Source organism: Momordica charantia (genome assembly GCF_013281855.1).
Source record: "Momordica charantia cultivar OHB3-1 chromosome 6 unlocalized genomic scaffold, Mcharantia_2.0 BLBB01000006.1, whole genome shotgun sequence".
Lineage (NCBI taxonomy): Eukaryota > Viridiplantae > Streptophyta > Magnoliopsida > Cucurbitales > Cucurbitaceae > Momordica > Momordica charantia.
In genome coordinates, this window is record NW_028275164.1 from 25,515,762 (window position 1) to 25,532,634 (window position 16,873).

The 16,873-nt window shown below is 34.6% G+C and overlaps 3 protein-coding genes across 6 annotated transcripts; 2 read left to right on the plus strand and 1 right to left on the minus strand.

Annotated features, from left to right (window-relative positions):
• Positions 1-224: 224 nt before the first annotated feature.
• On the plus strand, positions 225-2,830 carry LOC111015257 (short-chain dehydrogenase TIC 32 A, chloroplastic). Of its 2 annotated transcripts, none has more exons than XM_088125512.1 (7): positions 225-928; positions 1,011-1,090; positions 1,170-1,326; positions 1,429-1,510; positions 1,944-2,031; positions 2,120-2,166; positions 2,258-2,830. In XM_088125512.1, the coding sequence occupies exons 1-7, from the start codon at positions 570-572 to the stop codon at positions 2,498-2,500; spliced, it is 1,056 nt and encodes a 351-aa protein (XP_087981638.1). In that variant the 5' UTR covers positions 225-569; the 3' UTR covers positions 2,501-2,830. The 2 variants fall into 2 exon arrangements, with proteins under 2 accessions (XP_087981638.1, XP_087981637.1); XM_088125511.1 differs by having other exon boundaries at positions 229-928; positions 2,317-2,830.
• A 1,322-nt stretch (positions 2,831-4,152) lies between these two features.
• LOC111015348 (P-loop containing nucleoside triphosphate hydrolases superfamily protein) lies at positions 4,153-12,006 on the plus strand. 3 transcript variants are annotated; one of them, XM_022290353.2, is made up of 12 exons: positions 4,153-4,425; positions 4,756-4,878; positions 5,015-5,058; positions 5,722-5,799; positions 6,644-6,836; positions 7,488-7,518; positions 7,597-7,655; positions 9,264-9,337; positions 9,833-9,919; positions 11,365-11,426; positions 11,587-11,615; positions 11,717-12,006. In XM_022290353.2, the coding sequence occupies exons 2-12, from the start codon at positions 4,864-4,866 to the stop codon at positions 11,801-11,803; spliced, it is 759 nt and encodes a 252-aa protein (XP_022146045.1). In that variant the 5' UTR covers positions 4,153-4,425; positions 4,756-4,863; the 3' UTR covers positions 11,804-12,006. The 3 variants fall into 3 exon arrangements, with proteins under 3 accessions (XP_022146045.1, XP_022146044.1, XP_022146043.1); XM_022290351.2 differs by having other exon boundaries at positions 4,168-4,425; positions 4,756-4,907; XM_022290352.2 differs by lacking the exon at positions 9,833-9,919 and having other exon boundaries at positions 4,164-4,425; positions 4,756-4,907.
• A 916-nt stretch (positions 12,007-12,922) lies between these two features.
• Positions 12,923-16,194, minus strand: LOC111015345 (PHD finger protein-like protein). The gene is made up of 6 exons (XM_022290347.2): positions 15,894-16,194; positions 15,598-15,751; positions 15,078-15,236; positions 14,378-14,638; positions 13,433-14,095; positions 12,923-13,325 (listed from the first exon to the last, which is right to left on the minus strand). Exons 2-6 carry the CDS (start codon positions 15,676-15,678, stop codon positions 13,236-13,238), a joined length of 1,254 nt encoding a protein of 417 aa, XP_022146039.1. The 5' UTR covers positions 15,679-15,751; positions 15,894-16,194; the 3' UTR covers positions 12,923-13,235.
• Between the last annotated feature and the right edge of the window lie 679 nt (positions 16,195-16,873).

Genomic DNA, 16,873 nt, shown 5'->3' on the forward strand with positions numbered 1-16,873 from the left:
CAATCAACTTTTTTTAATATAAATGTAAGAGTGTGAGATCAAACCGATAATATTTTGATTTGAAATATATACATTCAGTTAGCTGTCGTGAATCAAACCATTTTTTTTTTTTTGGTTCAAGAAGGAGTAAATTGAGAATTTTTTTTATTAAAGATATTTTAACCGAGACAAAGTGCAGAAAATTGTAATAAATGAATGGAAGGTGCTAATTGGCCATCTGATCCCCCATTCGACTGAAATGACAAATATGTTATCCGCCTTCTTTCTCTCCCTTCCCCCATTATAAATTCTGGTCCATACCCGAAGCCATGGCTTGCCTTAATTAACCGCTTCTCTCTCTCTCTCTCCCTCTCCTGTTCCAGTCACAGGCTCACCTCCATTGCCGCACCGCACACCAAGCTTCTCTCTCTCTCTGGTTGTGAAGGCGACAGATGAAGAGCGGCGTGGCCTGCAATTTCTGACAATTAGAACCCAAACCAAAACCCCCCACTGCCCCCCCTTTTCCAGTCTCTCTTTCTTCTGTACTTGTTGTTTTCTTTCCCGTCGATCCCACACCCAGATTCGATTCGATGCTGGAAACGTTCAAGTACCTGGGCGGCTCCAGCGGCCCCTCCGGCTACGGCTCCAAATCCACCGCCGACCAAGTCACGCTCGGCCTCCACCTCCCCATCACCGCCATCATCACTGGCGCCACCTCCGGCATTGGAGCCGAGACCGCCCGGGTTCTCGCCAAGGCAGGCGCCCGCCTCATCCTCCCCTCCCGCAACCTCAAGGCCGCCCACGAAGCCAAGGCCCGGATCCTCTCCGAATCCCAATCCTCCTCCCATTCCCAAATCATAATCATGCCTCTCGATTTGAGCTCCCTCGCGTCCGTCGCTAATTTCGTCGCCCACTTCCACTCTCTCAATCTCCCTCTCAACCTCCTCATGTACTATTATTACTCCTTATTCTCAACTTCCTCTCTAATTTAATTTCCATAATTAATTTTATGGTTTTTTTCCTCCTTCTAGAAACAACGCCGGGAAGTTCTCGCACGATCATGCAATTTCCGAGGACGGGTTCGAGATGACCTTCGCCACCAACTACCTCGGTAATTTATTATTAATTTTTAAAAATATAATCAATCTTCTGAAGTTGTTAAAAAACAAAAAAAGGGGGTTGAATTTCAGGTCATTTTCTGTTGACCAAACTGTTGGTGAATAAGATGGCGGAGACGGCGAAAGCGACGGGGGTTGAGGGCCGGATAGTGAACGTGTCGTCGAGCATCCACGGCTGGTTTTCTGGCGACATCATCAAATATCTCGCCCAGATTAGCCGCAACGGAAGGTCGGTATAAAATAAAATAAGAAGAAAAGAAAAATGAAACAGTAAAATTAGAGTTTGACCAGGGGAGGGGAGTATTATTGTAATATTTTATTTAACGTGCAGGAATTACGATGCGACACGTGCTTACGCGCTCTCCAAGCTCGCTAACGTTCTGCACACCCAGGAACTTGCTCGCAGATTGAAGGTGAATCAACGAACCTTCCTCTCCATTATAATATTATCTAATAACTACTCTTTAACTAAAACGTTGGTGTTTGTTTTCTCTATTTTAAATTTTCTTTCAAATCTTAATTTTCGTTTTAATCATGATTATTTGGACTCAGTTTTAATTTGGTCTACTTCGAGTTTGAGCTTAGTTTTAGTTAAATTTTTTTTACCACTTGAAAATTTTACTTATTTTTTTCTTTTTCTTTAATTCAATCCTAAATCTTAATTCCAATTAGCTAAGACACTGCTATGCTACATAAAAAATAATTATCATTATAATAACGCTGGAGAAAAGATAAGAGTTGAATTTATATTTATTGTATGATTCGTAAAATTATATGGCTAGCTTTTTGGAAGTTTAAACATGGACTAATTTGTTGCTACTTTCTTTTTTCCCTTGATTGATTTAGCAAATGGAAGCCAACGTTACTGTAAACTGCGTTCATCCAGGAATTGTCAGAACTCGACTCACCAGAGATCGTGAAGGCTTCATCACAGGTATGAATCTTCTTTAATTAATTTCCCTTTTTTTCTTTACCGTAATCTGAATACGAAAATTGAGAATTTAACTTTTTTTTTTTGGCAGATTTGGTGTTCTTTATGGCTTCCAAGCTGTTGAAGACAATCCCTCAGGTACTGCAATTTAATTAAAAAGAAAAAAAAGGGCAAAAACTTTTTTTCTATGGTTCCAAAATTTCGTTTTCTGTTTGTTTCCCGAGAAAAGCAGAAAAAGGCTATAATAAATAGACTGACAGAGGCGGTTCTGACGTTCGTCTTCCACAGGCGGCGGCAACGACATGCTACGTGGCGACGAGCCCGAGGCTGCGCGACGTCACCGGAAAGTACTTCGCTGACTGCAACGAAGCGTCGCCGTCGAAACTCGGCGGCAGCCCGGCGGAAGCGGCCCGCCTCTGGTCCGCCGCCGAGATCATGGTCTCCACAGACCCAAAACTCGTTTTTGATCTAAACAACGCCTTAGATAAAATCAGTCAAATCCCAAAAGAAAAAAAAAACCTAGAGAGAAAATCTTAGTCAAGAAATTAATTATAAAATATAATGGTAGATGGTAGGTAGACAAAAAGCAAGAAGCTAGCTAGCTAGTGGGGAGGAATATATTAACAACAAATATAATAATAGTAATTTATAGTTTCTTTTTTTTTTTTTTTTGGAGAATATCATATGGTAATGGATATTATCGAATAGTTAACTTTATTTTATGTGTATAATATATAGTTTTTGAAATTTAATTCTGGTTGTCACATATGAGCCAAGTTAAGTGCTCTTTACACTTTAATTATATCATTGGGCCAGTCAAGCATTGGAGGATTTGGCTGTGTGTGAGATCATTTAATCATGATGGTACTATGATTCTAGGGTCAGATTTAAAGGAAGAAAAAAGGTTTTACTTTCTTTTTTCTTCTTTTGAAATTTAAATTAATTAGCAAATGGGTGGTATTCCAATTATTTGAAAGACCCATGCTTTTGTTTAGGGGAAAGGGAAACGACGGCGTATTGTATCTTTGGACTTTGGGGGATTGTGGGGTAGCTTGGTGGCAGATTTTCATGTGGGTGGGATGGTCTTTTTTTTTTTTTTTTCCTTTTATATAAAAAATAATAATTAAAAGAAAACTTCATCTTGGGGTTTTGATCAAATATTGGACCTACTAACATGTGCCCTTAGTTTTAAAAGATCCCTTTGAAGTCATATAGATTTAAATTATGGGTGGTCTCCTACTTAAAATATAAAATGTTTTACTCAATTGCTTAATTTTAAATATTGTAGAATAAATGTGCTTGTGAATAGTGAAAATATGCTTAAATCTAGGATGGATACCTATACAAAAGAATAAACAAAATCATACTAACATGGTAAAAATGAGGTAAAATACTATTTTTGTCCTTGTACTTTTAAAAGTGGTCGTTTTCCTTCGTTATTTTCATTTTTATCTCTTTTTTTAATCATAATTTCAACCTAAAATTATACTCAATATATTTTTTGAAATATAGATATAACTTTATATTTTGAAAGGTTTTGATTATATATAATTTGTGTAAAAATTTTACAAATGTGGATCAAAATGATCACTATTGAAAAGTTGAAATTACAATCACAATTTATCTCTTGGGATGACACAATGGCAAGTACTTTAGACCTTGAAGTACCACTTACGTTTGAGCTCTATGCTGGTAACAGTATTGTTCAATCCACACAACAAATTTCGATTATAGAGGTCTACTAATATAAGCCACACGACATCGAAAAAAATTATAGTTACAATTTTAAACGAATGTTTTAATGTCATTCATTTAAAATTTTGAAAAAGGAAAATATATTAAAACAAGGCCAACCAAGTTTTGCAAAAGGCCTCCAACCAAGGAGGTAAATGATATAGAACCAGCAACTACCAATTTTCACTCTACATACCACAATGTTTGCATCTTTATTTACATGGGATAGTTCCAAAAAAAATAAGGTAAAAAAAATGAAAACTTGTATGAGGCCCAATTTACTTCTGATGAACATATGAGAAGCCCAAAAACCAGGCCCATTAAAGTCCAGTATGATTGGTTGCCAGATCATGCTGTTTCTAGAGCGACACGTCTCCTTTTTCTCGACCGGTGCGGTGTTAACTGGTTCCACATTTAACGGTTCGGTTGACCCGATCCGTCAGCTCTGGCTTCGATCAGAGATTCAGAACTGGATTTCCATGGTTACGGTCAATATTTGAGGAGTGTTTGGTGCTTCGAGCATTTGTTTATTCCACTATTTCTCCAACTGATCAGTTTCCATGAAGTTCTTAATTTTGATTTGAACAATTTCATGCACTTGCCATTCTCCTCTTCTTCCTGATTCCGCCATGGAAGCTTCCCTATCTCCGGCTGCCCCAACAGGTCTGTAATCGTTTTTCTTCTTTGGATAATGCATATCTGTTCTTCTTCTTCACTAGTTTTCTTTCGTCCGACAATACTAATGGTACTTATTGAGAAAACTAATTGCGTTAGAGCTAGTAGAATAGAGGAGTTCCAGATGATTTCATCGCTTTCGCACTCGTGCCTTAATACTTTTGCCTGTTAAATTTTATCCTCAAATCGATCGTGTTGATGTAATCGTGTAATTGCGTAAAGGATTTGAGCATTCCTGCTCTCTAGCAGAAAATTCTTTTGCTCATCATTTTTCTCAATAGTAGTCAACTGAAACGTCTTGTTGTATTTTCATTTCAGAAATACATTTATCTGCAGAATTGCTGTCTTTCAGAAAGGAAAAACGTGTAACCAGAGATCATAACTTTCTGTCATTCAATTCAGCCTATAAATATCGACCACTGTTCTATGGTCAGACTAGAGGTTTGTGTAGGAAGAATAAGTGTGTCACGGTACATTCTCTTCCTTTCTCTCTATCTGTCTCAAATAGTTATGTTCATTGTTCAGTTCTTTTTATATGAGCTCTGAAATGTCACTGTTGGCTCTTCCCTTTTTCCAGTTTTTTTGCAGTCAAAAGAGAGAATTTTCTGTTGTAGAGGGCAGGTACGCTACACACCATATTTAAATATGCTATATTTCTATTTCAATTGATATTCCGGGCGTTAAAAGTGTGAAAGAAAAATAGGACTTCAATAAGAGGAAAATTCAATTTTTATTGTTGACTCTAGGAAGGGATATTTAACTTGCAGACTTGAGGATGCTGCTTTTAATATCTTAGAAACCTTCCATCCTGCATCAATTTTCTTTTTTTCTTTTTAGATTAAACGTTAAAGGAATTCTAAGCAATTTAACCTAGAAGTATTGGAGACGAATGCTCAATTATATTGGGGGAAAAAAAAGAATATTTTTGTGCAATTGCAGAGGATGAATTATGCATCTTATTTTTAAATATAGATTTCATGATAGTTGAGGGATGCCTCTGGGCTTTGGTCTTACAAATAAGTATGCGGCAGCCTTCCAGCATTTCATCATTTCGATAACAAATTCTTTGGTTATGAGGATCAATGGGCAAAATTACTGTTATTGGTTTCTTGCATGGTTAACGATCATTTTAATGTAAATGCTTTAAAGCTGCATTCTACACATGATTGAATAGAATGATTTCAGCATTTGACACATAATAATCTATATTTTACCATAATTAATCATTTTTCTGTTGCTACTTCTCTTGTGTCCATTTTGACGTTCTTTCAATTATCTCTCAAGGTGTATAGATGACATATATGATGATTTAGCTAAACGTATTCTTCCAACAGCAGCAGCAGCTTCAGATCCCAATCTTAAGTAAGTCAAACCTTTCAAGACCGTTAAAATAGGGGGTGGGGGCAACCATCATGGTGTGGCCTAGTGATCAATAAGGGCCAATGTAAATAACAAAAAGCTTAGAGGGAATGGTCCAAACCATGGTGGCCACTTACCAAGATTTAATATCCTACGAGCTATCTTGGCAACCAAATGTAGTAGGGTCGGTTGTCCCGTGAGATTAATCGACACAAGCTGGTCGGACACCCACAGATGTCAAAAAAAAAAAAATAATAAATAGGGGGTGGGGGCAGCACAATAGATAGTCAATACTTTTTAAAGAAAATTCATCATTGCATGTCAACTAAATTGCACATTATTAGCATTGTTCATTTTATTGCTCCATAAAAAACATTAAAATCTTATTACTCCAACCAGAGCCGTTATTTTGATAGACGATGAGAAAATCTTCTCTGTAGGATTTCAATGGTGATCTTCTGTTATTACAAAGCATGGCTATTACCTTGAATCCCCAATAAGGCTTCCAATTTTGTCATCTTTCGTCTAAAACATGTCACTTGGTTTTATTGCTTTAGTTGCTTAAACATGAATGGCCCTGGGGGTATTGTCGATAGCATAAATGGCAACTGATGTTATATTATATCACTATATGAGACTTAAATTGAGAATGTCTTATTATACTTATATAAAGAAAAGACGTCCATTTATATTCGAGTGCAGTGAATAAGGCAGCTTGTTTTCCTATAAATTTCATGAATCCTAGTTGCCTTTCTTTTCCCTCTTTCAATTTTCCTTAGTATATTTGATACTTTTGCCAATCCTGCCTATTATTCACCTTTTTTTTCGTATTTATGTGATGATACAGGCATATTGTAGGGTTGGCTGGTCCTCCTGGTTCTGGCAAAACCACTATAGCTTCTGAGGTTGTGCGGCGTATCAATATGTTATGGCCCCAGAAAGCTTCTTCAATGGATTCTCGGGTAGAACCTGCCGATGTTGCTGCCGTTCTCCCTATGGATGGTTTCCATCTTTATCGTTCTCAGCTTGATGCAATGGAGGTGAGTTTGTATTTGTTGATTTTCAGTGTTCACACTGCCTTTCTTGTTTTAATAATTTTCACATTAATGCACAAACCATCAGATTGATTTGACTTATAGGAAGATAGATTTCATGAGGAGATTTTTTTTTCCTTCTTTTTTTGGTATTCAGTTCCATTTTCTTGAGATATTGAGTACATGGAAAGTAATTTCGAATCTTGTTACTTTTGAAATGGGCGCTTTCTGCCTGCAGGCCATTCCAGCCATCTTTTATCATTTTTCAGTAAAATTCTGCTATCTGTGACTGTATCTTTTAATTATTCATGATCTTAGTAGGACTTTATTCAGCATACTACAGCACTTCTTTTTCCTGTAGAGGCTGTCATTGGTTTATTAGGGTAATATTCAAGTATTTTATGTTGCCAGTTCTTGCACTACAAATGATACATCTTACCATCCGATGGGTGGTCTTTTTGATCTAAATCTTTTTAATAAGCTTTTCATGTTGTATTACTATGATGTTATCTCTATATTCAATACAAGATGCTACCTACATGCTTTTGTCGATGTCATGCGCACCAAGCTTCGAGCTCAGATCCACAAGTATATCTTATCTGTTACGTATGGTGGTTTACTTACTGCTAACTGTAAGATGTGTTCTCATCTCAACAGAATCCAGAAGAAGCACATGCAAGACGGGGAGGTGAGATCTCTAGTTAAATTATTTGTTGATTTCATCCCTTGCAAGCATCAGGGGGTTGATTTCTAATCGATGAATCAGCTCCTTGGACATTTAATCCTCAGCTACTATTGACATGCCTCAAGACACTAAGGAATCAGGTAATTTAGTTACTGAGGATTTAAGAATGTTATTGATATGTTGAAGTTCAATATTGTGGAGTTGCAATCATCACGAACTACTTCTGCATCAAAAAGAGCTTTTTCTTCGTATCCCTAATTTTCTGTTCTGTTTGAGCTTCCATGCTTTAGTAAGACTAGTGTATTACCACGTGCAATGCACGTAATTTTTTTTTTAATTATAAGGTAACTTAAATTTTATATGATTTCACGTAAAATATTTTAAGTATAATTATTTTTAAAAATAATTAAGATTAATTTTTATATATATTTATTATTATTGACAGCTAATTTACTATTTATAATTAATTGTTAATGATATATTTTGTAAATAAATAAATTAAAAGTAAAGGAAAAAATTATATATTAATAAAAAAGTAAATAGATATTTTAATATTTTTATTTTTAAATTATTTCAACCTAATATATGGGTTCTTTATTTTATTTTTTTAATATTTTGTTTGTTTATTAAATATTTGTTTAGAGCTGACATTTTGTTATATATGTTGAATTTTTTAACTAAATATAAATTATTTTATTGATTTAATTTTATATTATAATTAAAATTATTAAAGAAAAATTCTTCAAATTATATTATTAGAAAATAAAATGACCAAAAGTTTATATTTCACCTTTTAAGATTCTATACAAATTATTGTTTATAATTAATTTATTAATTAAACATTTTTTTATGTATCGACTTCGATGATTGTTTTTTTTTTCAACAATAAGACTTCTATAATTGTTTTTTTTTTCAACAATAAGAACATGAGCTTGTAATTATCTATATTTTAAACAAATATTCTAAATAAAATTGCTCAAAAAAAAAAACATTCCAAATAAAAAAAGTACACTGAACAATAAAAAAACATTAGTAACAAAAAGAAAAATCCAAATCCTAAACTAAATAAAATTGCTAAAAAAAAGAAACACTCCAAATAAAAAACACACTAATTAGAAAAATAACAATAGTAACAAAAAAAAAATCCAAATACTTACTATACACTCATCTTTTAGAGTAAATATGTTCATTCTTGAAGATTGCTTGACATATACTATTATTCAACTTTGTAAAATTGTGGAATAGTAATGTCACAAACCTAGTATTCGAGATATGTACATTCAACATATGTCTCCCTTGCAACTTGATGAATATGTCACAAATATCTTGAGATGTTTTCATGATTGAATCATCTTTGAGAGATGTTTGAAGTAACTAAGAATAAAAAAGTATTGAAACTTGTGAAAAACATGTAGAAGAAAGCCTATTTTTATAGTAGTAGAGGATAAAACGTTACAAAAGCCTTTCAAATTCTAAAACTCTTGAAATTCTAGTATGAATTTTAATTAAAGAAAAAATTAATTTTATGCTGTTGGAAAACTTTTTGCATTCTAACCTTTTATATTTCATGCATTTATAGTATGGATAATTAATAATTAATAATTAATTTAATATTTGTAATAATATTTAGTAAAGGACAAACGTGTCCAAAAATGTTTTTCCTACCTCCTACCTTTTTAATGTAGTATAGATGTCTTCGTCTTCAATTGTTTTCTTTTTGTTACAATTTGAAATCATGGTTTCTCCAGGGATCAGTTTATGCACCATCATTTGATCATGGTGTCGGTGATCCAGTTGAGGATGATATCTTTGTGAGCCTTCAGTAAGTGATTTATTCCTTTTTACGTGGATACTAGTGTATTTAGTCAATCTTTGCTAATAACTTGGCGGATCGCAAGCATTACCCTGTCTGACATGATTGTAACCAATGGAAATTATTTTGGATACACCCAACATAAACTAGGAAAAGCTATTACAATCCAATAAAAGATAAATGGACTAAGGTGGAGAGCTGATACAAACCTCAACTAATTTGTTAAAGTGGTTGAAAACTTGTATCAAAATGAAGATTTAATCAGTCCGATTTCTGCAAAATCATGTGATATTATTTTGAAAAACCTTCATGGATCGTTTGCTTCATTGTTTATATCCTTCTTTTGCTACCCTGACAGCTCGACCTTTCTTTGATTTTGAGATGCAATTTTCGTTTTGTCCTGACTCTGAAAATGGTAAAAAAAAAAAAAACTGACTCTGAAAATGGTTTTATTTCGTTATATTTACAAAGTATATTTATATAATTATATTCTCTCACTTTCAGGCATAAGGTCGTTATAGTAGAAGGAAATTATTTATTACTGGATGATGGGGTTTGGAAAGAGATCTCATCCATATTCGATGAGAAATGGCAAGTACATATTACCTTAGGCTTCTATTAGTTGGTAACAAAATTGTCAGTAAATTAAATTTTACTACTACCTTTTCATTTGGGGATGAAATTTACTTTTTCTTTCCTTGGTAATTGGTATGGTCTAATGGTTCGTGAGTTTAAAAGGCTAAATAATACTTGTTTCTTTAAAGCTTAAGATAAAGATGAGAACGGACTCGAGGGCACTTAGCCGTAAAGTGAATTGTGGTTATTTATTACATATTTATTTGCAAATCTCTCAGTCGAACCTGGTAGGTCGGGCACAAAGTATTAGCAATAATTGAACCCTCATCTTATCCTACAATGATTCTTTAAGAATTTATCCTGTCTTGAAAACTAGTTCAGCTCGACCACCTTGAAACAACTTTTTGAGTTGGAAAATGGAAAGTATACCTTCCAATTACGTGACAGTTCTCTTAGCATGGTTTTAGAGCTAAAAGTTATTTGTAGTGGCAACTGGCAAAGCCTACTTATGTCACCAAGTATTATTGGTCACCTCTATTAGGATTTAGTTTAGACATAAGGTCCGCATCTCTTACCTAACCATTTGTGCATGGTCTTATGCTCATCAATCACACGTGTTTACATCTGTATGTGAGTGTGTATTTATCATGAAGTCTCATTCAACTTGAATTCTCACATCAATAGGTATGTCAAAAAAAAAAAAAAAGTTTGTACTTGACCCAATCACAAAAATACTCAAACCTAGCCACAATATTAAACAAATGAAAAGGCATCAAACTCTACACCAAAATTCCCGAACCCGATAAAAACAACCAGCACAATTAGAAGAATTAGTAACTACAAAGATACCTTTGTCCAGCCGCAAATTAACCTGCAACTAGTCACACATCTTCACAAAGAAAAAGAAACTCAATTAAGTTAAAGGTAAGTTCAAGATTTAATTTTATAAAATTAAAATTGACTCACTGATCTTGGCCTAAAGGTACAAGTAAACTTTTTCCAAGAAAAGAAAAAACAAAAAAGTTAAAAACAAAAGAAGTCTTGCGAATAAATAGAAAATGAATCATATACGGTTCGTACATTATCCAAGTCCATGCAATAAGTAGCTTAATATCTTAGATTAGAATCTTTTAACATTTATTAAGCCAATAATGATATTTTAGACCTTGTTAACCGAGAAATACAGGCTTAAGAAGTCATGGGGCTTTTTATGTCTTACCTCTTAATTCCATCAACGTGCTTGTTCTGGTGCCTGTCTTTCCTGAACTGTTCTACTTCTAAAATACCCAGTGAGAATGGTAACAGCACACACCACCCACCACCACCCCCCCCCCCCCCCCCCCCACCCATTGGACGTTGGTTTGCAAAACTACCTGTATATCAAGCTTGTAAACAAAGAAGATGATGAAACTGTTTGTTCCATTTGCATTCTGATTAATTGAACGGTACTGGTTGTCCAGGTTTATTGAGATAGATATCAACAAATCAATGCAACGAGTTCTTAAAAGACATATTTCAACAGGTATGGTTTCTGGCTGGACTTTAGACTTGTCTGGTCAATTTTTATGTTTGGTGGACTTTTCCACCTTATCCTTCTCATCAACATTTGTTGAAGTTGAAGAAAAAACTAATGTTCATATTAACATATGCTATACTACTGTTTCATGCATGATCAATTGCAGGAAAACCTCTCGATGTCGCCAAATGGCGTGTAAGTTCCTTTTAACTGATAGAGCACATGTTTTCCTTCTCTGTATGCACTTGACTGCTCCCTGATAAGCATGTCCCTAACCTATTATATTCATACAACAGATAGAGTACAACGACCGACCCAACGCCGAGCTCATAATGAAGTCTAAGAAGAATGCAGATTTAGTAATTAGGTCGATTGATTTCTGAATGTAGAATCTTATTATCCTTTGTTGTGGAGGATCACTTTCATCTCCTGCAACCCATGGATGGAAATTTTCCTTTCTTCTGTCCGGTCCTTTCTCAGTACCTTGAAATAATTTGGGAAATCAGAGGGTATCTCAAAGAATAATGTGAAGAACTCATGAAATGGTTGTGTTGAATAAGCAGCTGTCAAATATCATTGTGTAGTATGATGGGTTTGGATTGTAGTCTTTTACAAGAAAAATAATGGAAAATGTGAAGAAAAGAGCTCCAATTGCTGGATTGTAGGAAAGAGCTCCATTCTTGAGAAGGCTAATAATGAAGATGTTTATATATGCAAGTAAGATGTTGCAATTTTGTTTTTCTTTTCTAAAGGAGGAAAAGAGATGAGGAAAAAAATGTTACTAAATGGGCTTTAAGCTTTTCAAATTCCCATACAACACTCTTATTGCTTTCTTAGAAGGATCTAAATATCAACGCGGACACTGATTTTATATATCATATAAATATTAACGCCAAAACTAAAATATGGATCAGATCAATGTTGATAGATTTTCCTATGAAAGTTGCGAAATTAAAAAAAAAAAATCATTTTCTTAAATGGATAAATAAACATGATTCAACTCTCATAAATAAGTTTAAAAATCATGAATTTTGTGAATACTTTTGTAGTATAATGAAAATATTAGTCATCAAACCAAGCTCTTAACTTAGAATATGTAAAATGTGTTATGTTAGACTAACATTTACTTTGGGAGTATAATAACAAACGTTAAAATTAGTTTTGGGCTAAATAGGAAGAGCAAGACCCTCGCCATTAAAAATCGTGGACCTATTCCTCATTTGAAGAATCAATGCATGAGTTTATCTCCATCTCAAATATCAATTTCAAAAAAAAATAAGTATAATTGATTTTTCAATGGTAGATACCTTAAAAATCAATTTGAAGTTTCCTAAAATCAATTGTTTAATTTTGACAGTGACAAAAGTAATTACATTCCCAAACACACCATTAGTAGGTTAACTAAGGAGCGAAGACATTGGGGTATTATGGCAATTACTTGATACAAATAAAATCCAATGTAACAAGGAAAAGATGTCACATGTAGAGAGTCAGGAGAACAATTCATCAGAAATCTGAGTCTAGCATAATATATTAGAAACAGGGTCTTATATTAGAAACAGGGTCTGAAACTTTACAACTTAGACCACCGGGGCCGGCACCTCCTGTAGTTTAACATGGTTACCAAAACAAGTCTTTTTTTTCTGAAAAGCATAATCTAGATCTCAAAGAAAATCAAGTCCCATCGTTAACACCATAGAAATCTAAAGAAAGCAGCCCAAGATGTGTATTCAGCCTACTTGAGAAATCCTAGACCAACTGTAGACTACTTTCCTTTATAGATGCATGAAATATACTGACAATCCTAAGAAAACCTCATTCAGTACGACGCCTCTTTTTAGCTAAGTTCTCGAAAACCTGGTGTATATCAGCAGATGTAATAGGCTTTGACGAGTCGAACGATTCCTGCAAAGAAGAAAAGACATATAACCATGCAAAATACGAAGAACATGCAACCATGCATTGATATGGTTCTTCATTGTATATGTGAAAACGAGTGACTGAGAGAATACCAGAAATGTACGAATCTCGTCCTTCATATCCGCGATGCCACTTAGAATCTCAATTTTCTCTACATGGCCAAGGTTATCAAACATCTTCAACTCAGCACCCTCTTGTTGCTGTAACTTCTCTTCCCTCTTCTGCTTTGCTATTTTCTCATACTCGGCAATGGAGTCCTCTTCATCTAGCAGAAAACTAATATTCTTCAGCTTGTAGTTGTTGATGCATTTCTCACATCTGCACAAAGCACCCCTCCAGTTCTTTGAAAGAAACATTGGCTTGTTTTCTACAACCACGGAAGCAGAGGACTGAGAAGTTCCAAGCACACAACTAGCAGTTTGATCGACTTCGTTAATAGTTTCATTAGAACAAGAATTATTCTCAGGAAGTTCACTAAGAAAGCTATCTTTTCCAGCAGATTCTTCTGGAGCTACTGTAAGGTCTGCGTTAGCAGAATCATCGGGATTACCATCATTATCATGCTTTACAGACGTACAAACTGAAAGGGTCTGTTCTGGAACATCATTCTTCACGCTAACGTCCAAGGAAATATCAGGGTGCCTTCCCACTGCCCAAATAGACGAAGGATATTGACAGAGAAAAGAACAAACTGCAGAACATGCCTTGCATATGAAATCCTCATACTGGGGCACTCCTTCTTCATCCCTTGGAATCTGCAGAACAAGTGATAGATAGATAATCGATGCAGTTAAATAACAATCAACAAGTAGGAATTTTAAATCCACCGGTAAGAAAGTTCCATCATCACAGAGAAAAGGCAAGGTAATTTTCTTGTGAGGATAAAAATTTACTCAGCTTCACATTCAACAGATTATCACTTGCAGATCTTGCTTAATTATCCATCTCGAGGAGACTGTTCTAGTGATTATCAACAACAAAAATGGAGAAACAAGACAAGAACTGAAAACCCACGGAAGGTTTTCATGCTAACACACCTCATCTATGGAATTGAGACCAAGATGTTCCTCATGGAACCAATCCTCACACAAACAGCACTGAATCATCTCCACCTGCTCTTCAACATCTGGATCAGGATAAGGGCGATTGCATATGCAATATGATCCTTTAAAATTATGATTATACGAATTGTTGGCATTTTCTACAGCTTTGTTTGAGGTCAGCTTGCAGAAGAAATCTCCAAATTTTGAATTTCCACAGTCGCACCTGAAGTTCCTTTTGGTCCATAGTTCCACAATCTTTCCCAAGAAAACAATACCCATGATAAGATAAGAAGGGTTAGTAAGCAAAGTCCTCGGAGAGAAATTAACATCATTGGAATGAAGTCATACAATTTAAATAAATTATTGATATTCATTTATGCAACTTGGGAATAACAATCAATAACAAAACGTTATGTTCATAACGCAATAACCTAGAGTTTAAACATGAAAAATCCACTAAACGCTTCTTCAGAGCCACATACAGCAGGCTGGATCTTCTCCAAAAACTTGGTGTGTCAAAAAAGACTCAGTAAAATATGGTGACAAAATATATGTTCCATACTTTACAAATTATACTGCTCAAAAGCAATCAGAGACACGGTCTATAGCTTGGCACAACAGCAGCAAACGTTGGACAAAAGAAACTTAAATCACTGCAAATAATAAAGAGAGTTCTTTTTCAAAACATGTATACCTCGTGCCCATCATGGCATGACAAGCTACATGCTGTGCAAACTCCAGCATTTCCATCAGGGGTACAAGTTAGACATGAGAAAATGGCTTGTCTCTTCATATAGCCCTTGCTGTAAGTACATTCTTTCCCTTCGTCACCTCCCAAAACTAAATCCGCTTCCTTTATAATAAAAAACAATAATCAGATCCCATGCACCCACAAAGAAGATACAGAAACAAGAACAAAAGATAGTAAAGTGATATTCTCTGTAGAAAGTCAGGATGACCTCCGCTAAACGAAAATTTTAGGACAGTCGAGATTAAGATGTTTTGATTACAGTTGTAACTGAGTTCCTAATTCATACTCTCACTACTCGCGCACACAAACGAATATTTTCAAGAATTACACGCCACGAACCCTAATTATAGAAAACCCAGAACGTTTGCAGGCCATTACATCGCTAAATTCTTGGAAAACCAACCAATACTCGTACACCCTAATTCAAAAAAAGAGAGAAGGACAGAGAGAGAGAGAGAGAGACCAGCTCCTGTTCCTCAACTTCCTTCAGATACTCCTGAATAGAAATCGTCTGTTCGGTTTCATCATCGAAAACTTCCGCCATTCGAAATCAAACTATACAGTATCCTTCCAACACTCCACTTCCGATAGTCGACACCAATTTTCAGGATCCGAATCTGAAAAATCAAACAACCAGAAAAATAGAAGTCACACTCAAGAACCCATCAACAAAAATTTGCAGAAACACCGCTGGGCAAATGCCCTAGAACAAAAGGCGTGTATCCACCAAACTTACAGAAAAAAGGGAAAAAAAAATACCTCATTCACAGTTGAGAGACCCAGAAAATAGAGGAACCGTGAAGGGGGATCAAATTGGAGCAGAAGAAGAGTTGATTGATAGAGAGAGAAATAGAGGTTTATTTTGGGGATTTGATAAAGGAGAGAGAGAAAGGAGGGATAGTAAATGGGAAATGGGTGTGGAAGAGGAGGGACTCTTACGACATTTTCCCGCCACAATTAAGAAAAATGGCATCCTTCTCTTCTTCTTCCATTGCCAAAAATCAAATATATAGTTCCCCTCTGGTTCCCTCCACTACACTCCACAAAGTTTGGAGATTGGATTTTGGATTTTATTTTACTTCCAACCCAAAACCAACAGAAGTACTTATTCAAATTCTACGGTTTGTGCATTATAGAGGGAGTAGTAACTAATAAACCAATTATAGAGAATAATTCCAAAAAAGTTACTTCAACCCTTAGATTCTTTTAAAACAAAATATAGTACGGCAAATTTAAATGTGAGAATTCAAATTTATTTAAAATTTACTAGCATGTCTTCTAGTCACATTAAATAAATATATAAGCGATATATTTAGATATATTGTTGATATCTTTTGATATTAAAGTAGCTTACGTATAACCAACTTTTTTATTTATTTTTTAATTAATTGATGAAAGTTAATATGCTATCCAGTTACTGTTTTGTTAACATATTTCAATAGGTAGATGTGCCAGTTTAAAAATGTATTTCGTCGATGAGTCAATCAAATTAAATTTGTTGATGCATGAGTTGAGTTTACTAAGTAAGCATATTTACATGTCCAAATATATTAATAAAACAATAATTTCATGTACATTAAACTTTTTTGTTAACATGACCCAATTGAGAATTTTTTATGCTTTAAAAAGTAAAATTGAGAACTCAAAAAAGATAGAAAAAAAACCCCAAATTGAGAATTTCACTAAAAAAATTAGGATTATTTGATTTTTGTTATCTAAAAAATATTCAAATCTTGACC

What these genes read in the sequence shown, in the direction of transcription:
- LOC111015348 (XM_022290351.2), top strand. Translation starts at nt 4,392, where the DNA reads ATGGAAGCTTCCCTATCTCCGGCTGCCCCAACAG. An exon ending in AGCACATGCAAGACGGGGAG is followed by an intron (nt 7,519 to 7,596) that starts GTGAGATCTCTA and finishes TCGATGAATCAG; the next exon opens with CTCCTTGGACATTTAATCCT. An exon ending in TCAAGACACTAAGGAATCAG is followed by an intron (nt 7,656 to 9,263) that starts GTAATTTAGTTA and finishes TGGTTTCTCCAG; the next exon opens with GGATCAGTTTATGCACCATC.
- LOC111015257 (XM_088125511.1), top strand. Translation starts at nt 570, where the DNA reads ATGCTGGAAACGTTCAAGTACCTGGGCGGCTCCAGCGGCCCCTCCGGC. An exon ending in CAGATTAGCCGCAACGGAAG is followed by an intron (nt 1,327 to 1,428) that starts GTCGGTATAAAA and finishes TTTAACGTGCAG; the next exon opens with GAATTACGATGCGACACGTG. An exon ending in AACTTGCTCGCAGATTGAAG is followed by an intron (nt 1,511 to 1,943) that starts GTGAATCAACGA and finishes TGATTGATTTAG; the next exon opens with CAAATGGAAGCCAACGTTAC.
- LOC111015345 (XM_022290347.2), bottom strand. Translation starts at nt 15,678, where the DNA reads ATGGCGGAAGTTTTCGATGATGAAACCGAACAGACGATTTCTATTCAG. An exon ending in AAGTTGAGGAACAGGAGCTG is followed by an intron (nt 15,237 to 15,597) that starts GTCTCTCTCTCT and finishes TTTATTATAAAG; the next exon opens with GAAGCGGATTTAGTTTTGGG. An exon ending in ACGAGATTCGTACATTTCTG is followed by an intron (nt 13,326 to 13,432) that starts GTATTCTCTCAG and finishes TCTTCTTTGCAG; the next exon opens with GAATCGTTCGACTCGTCAAA.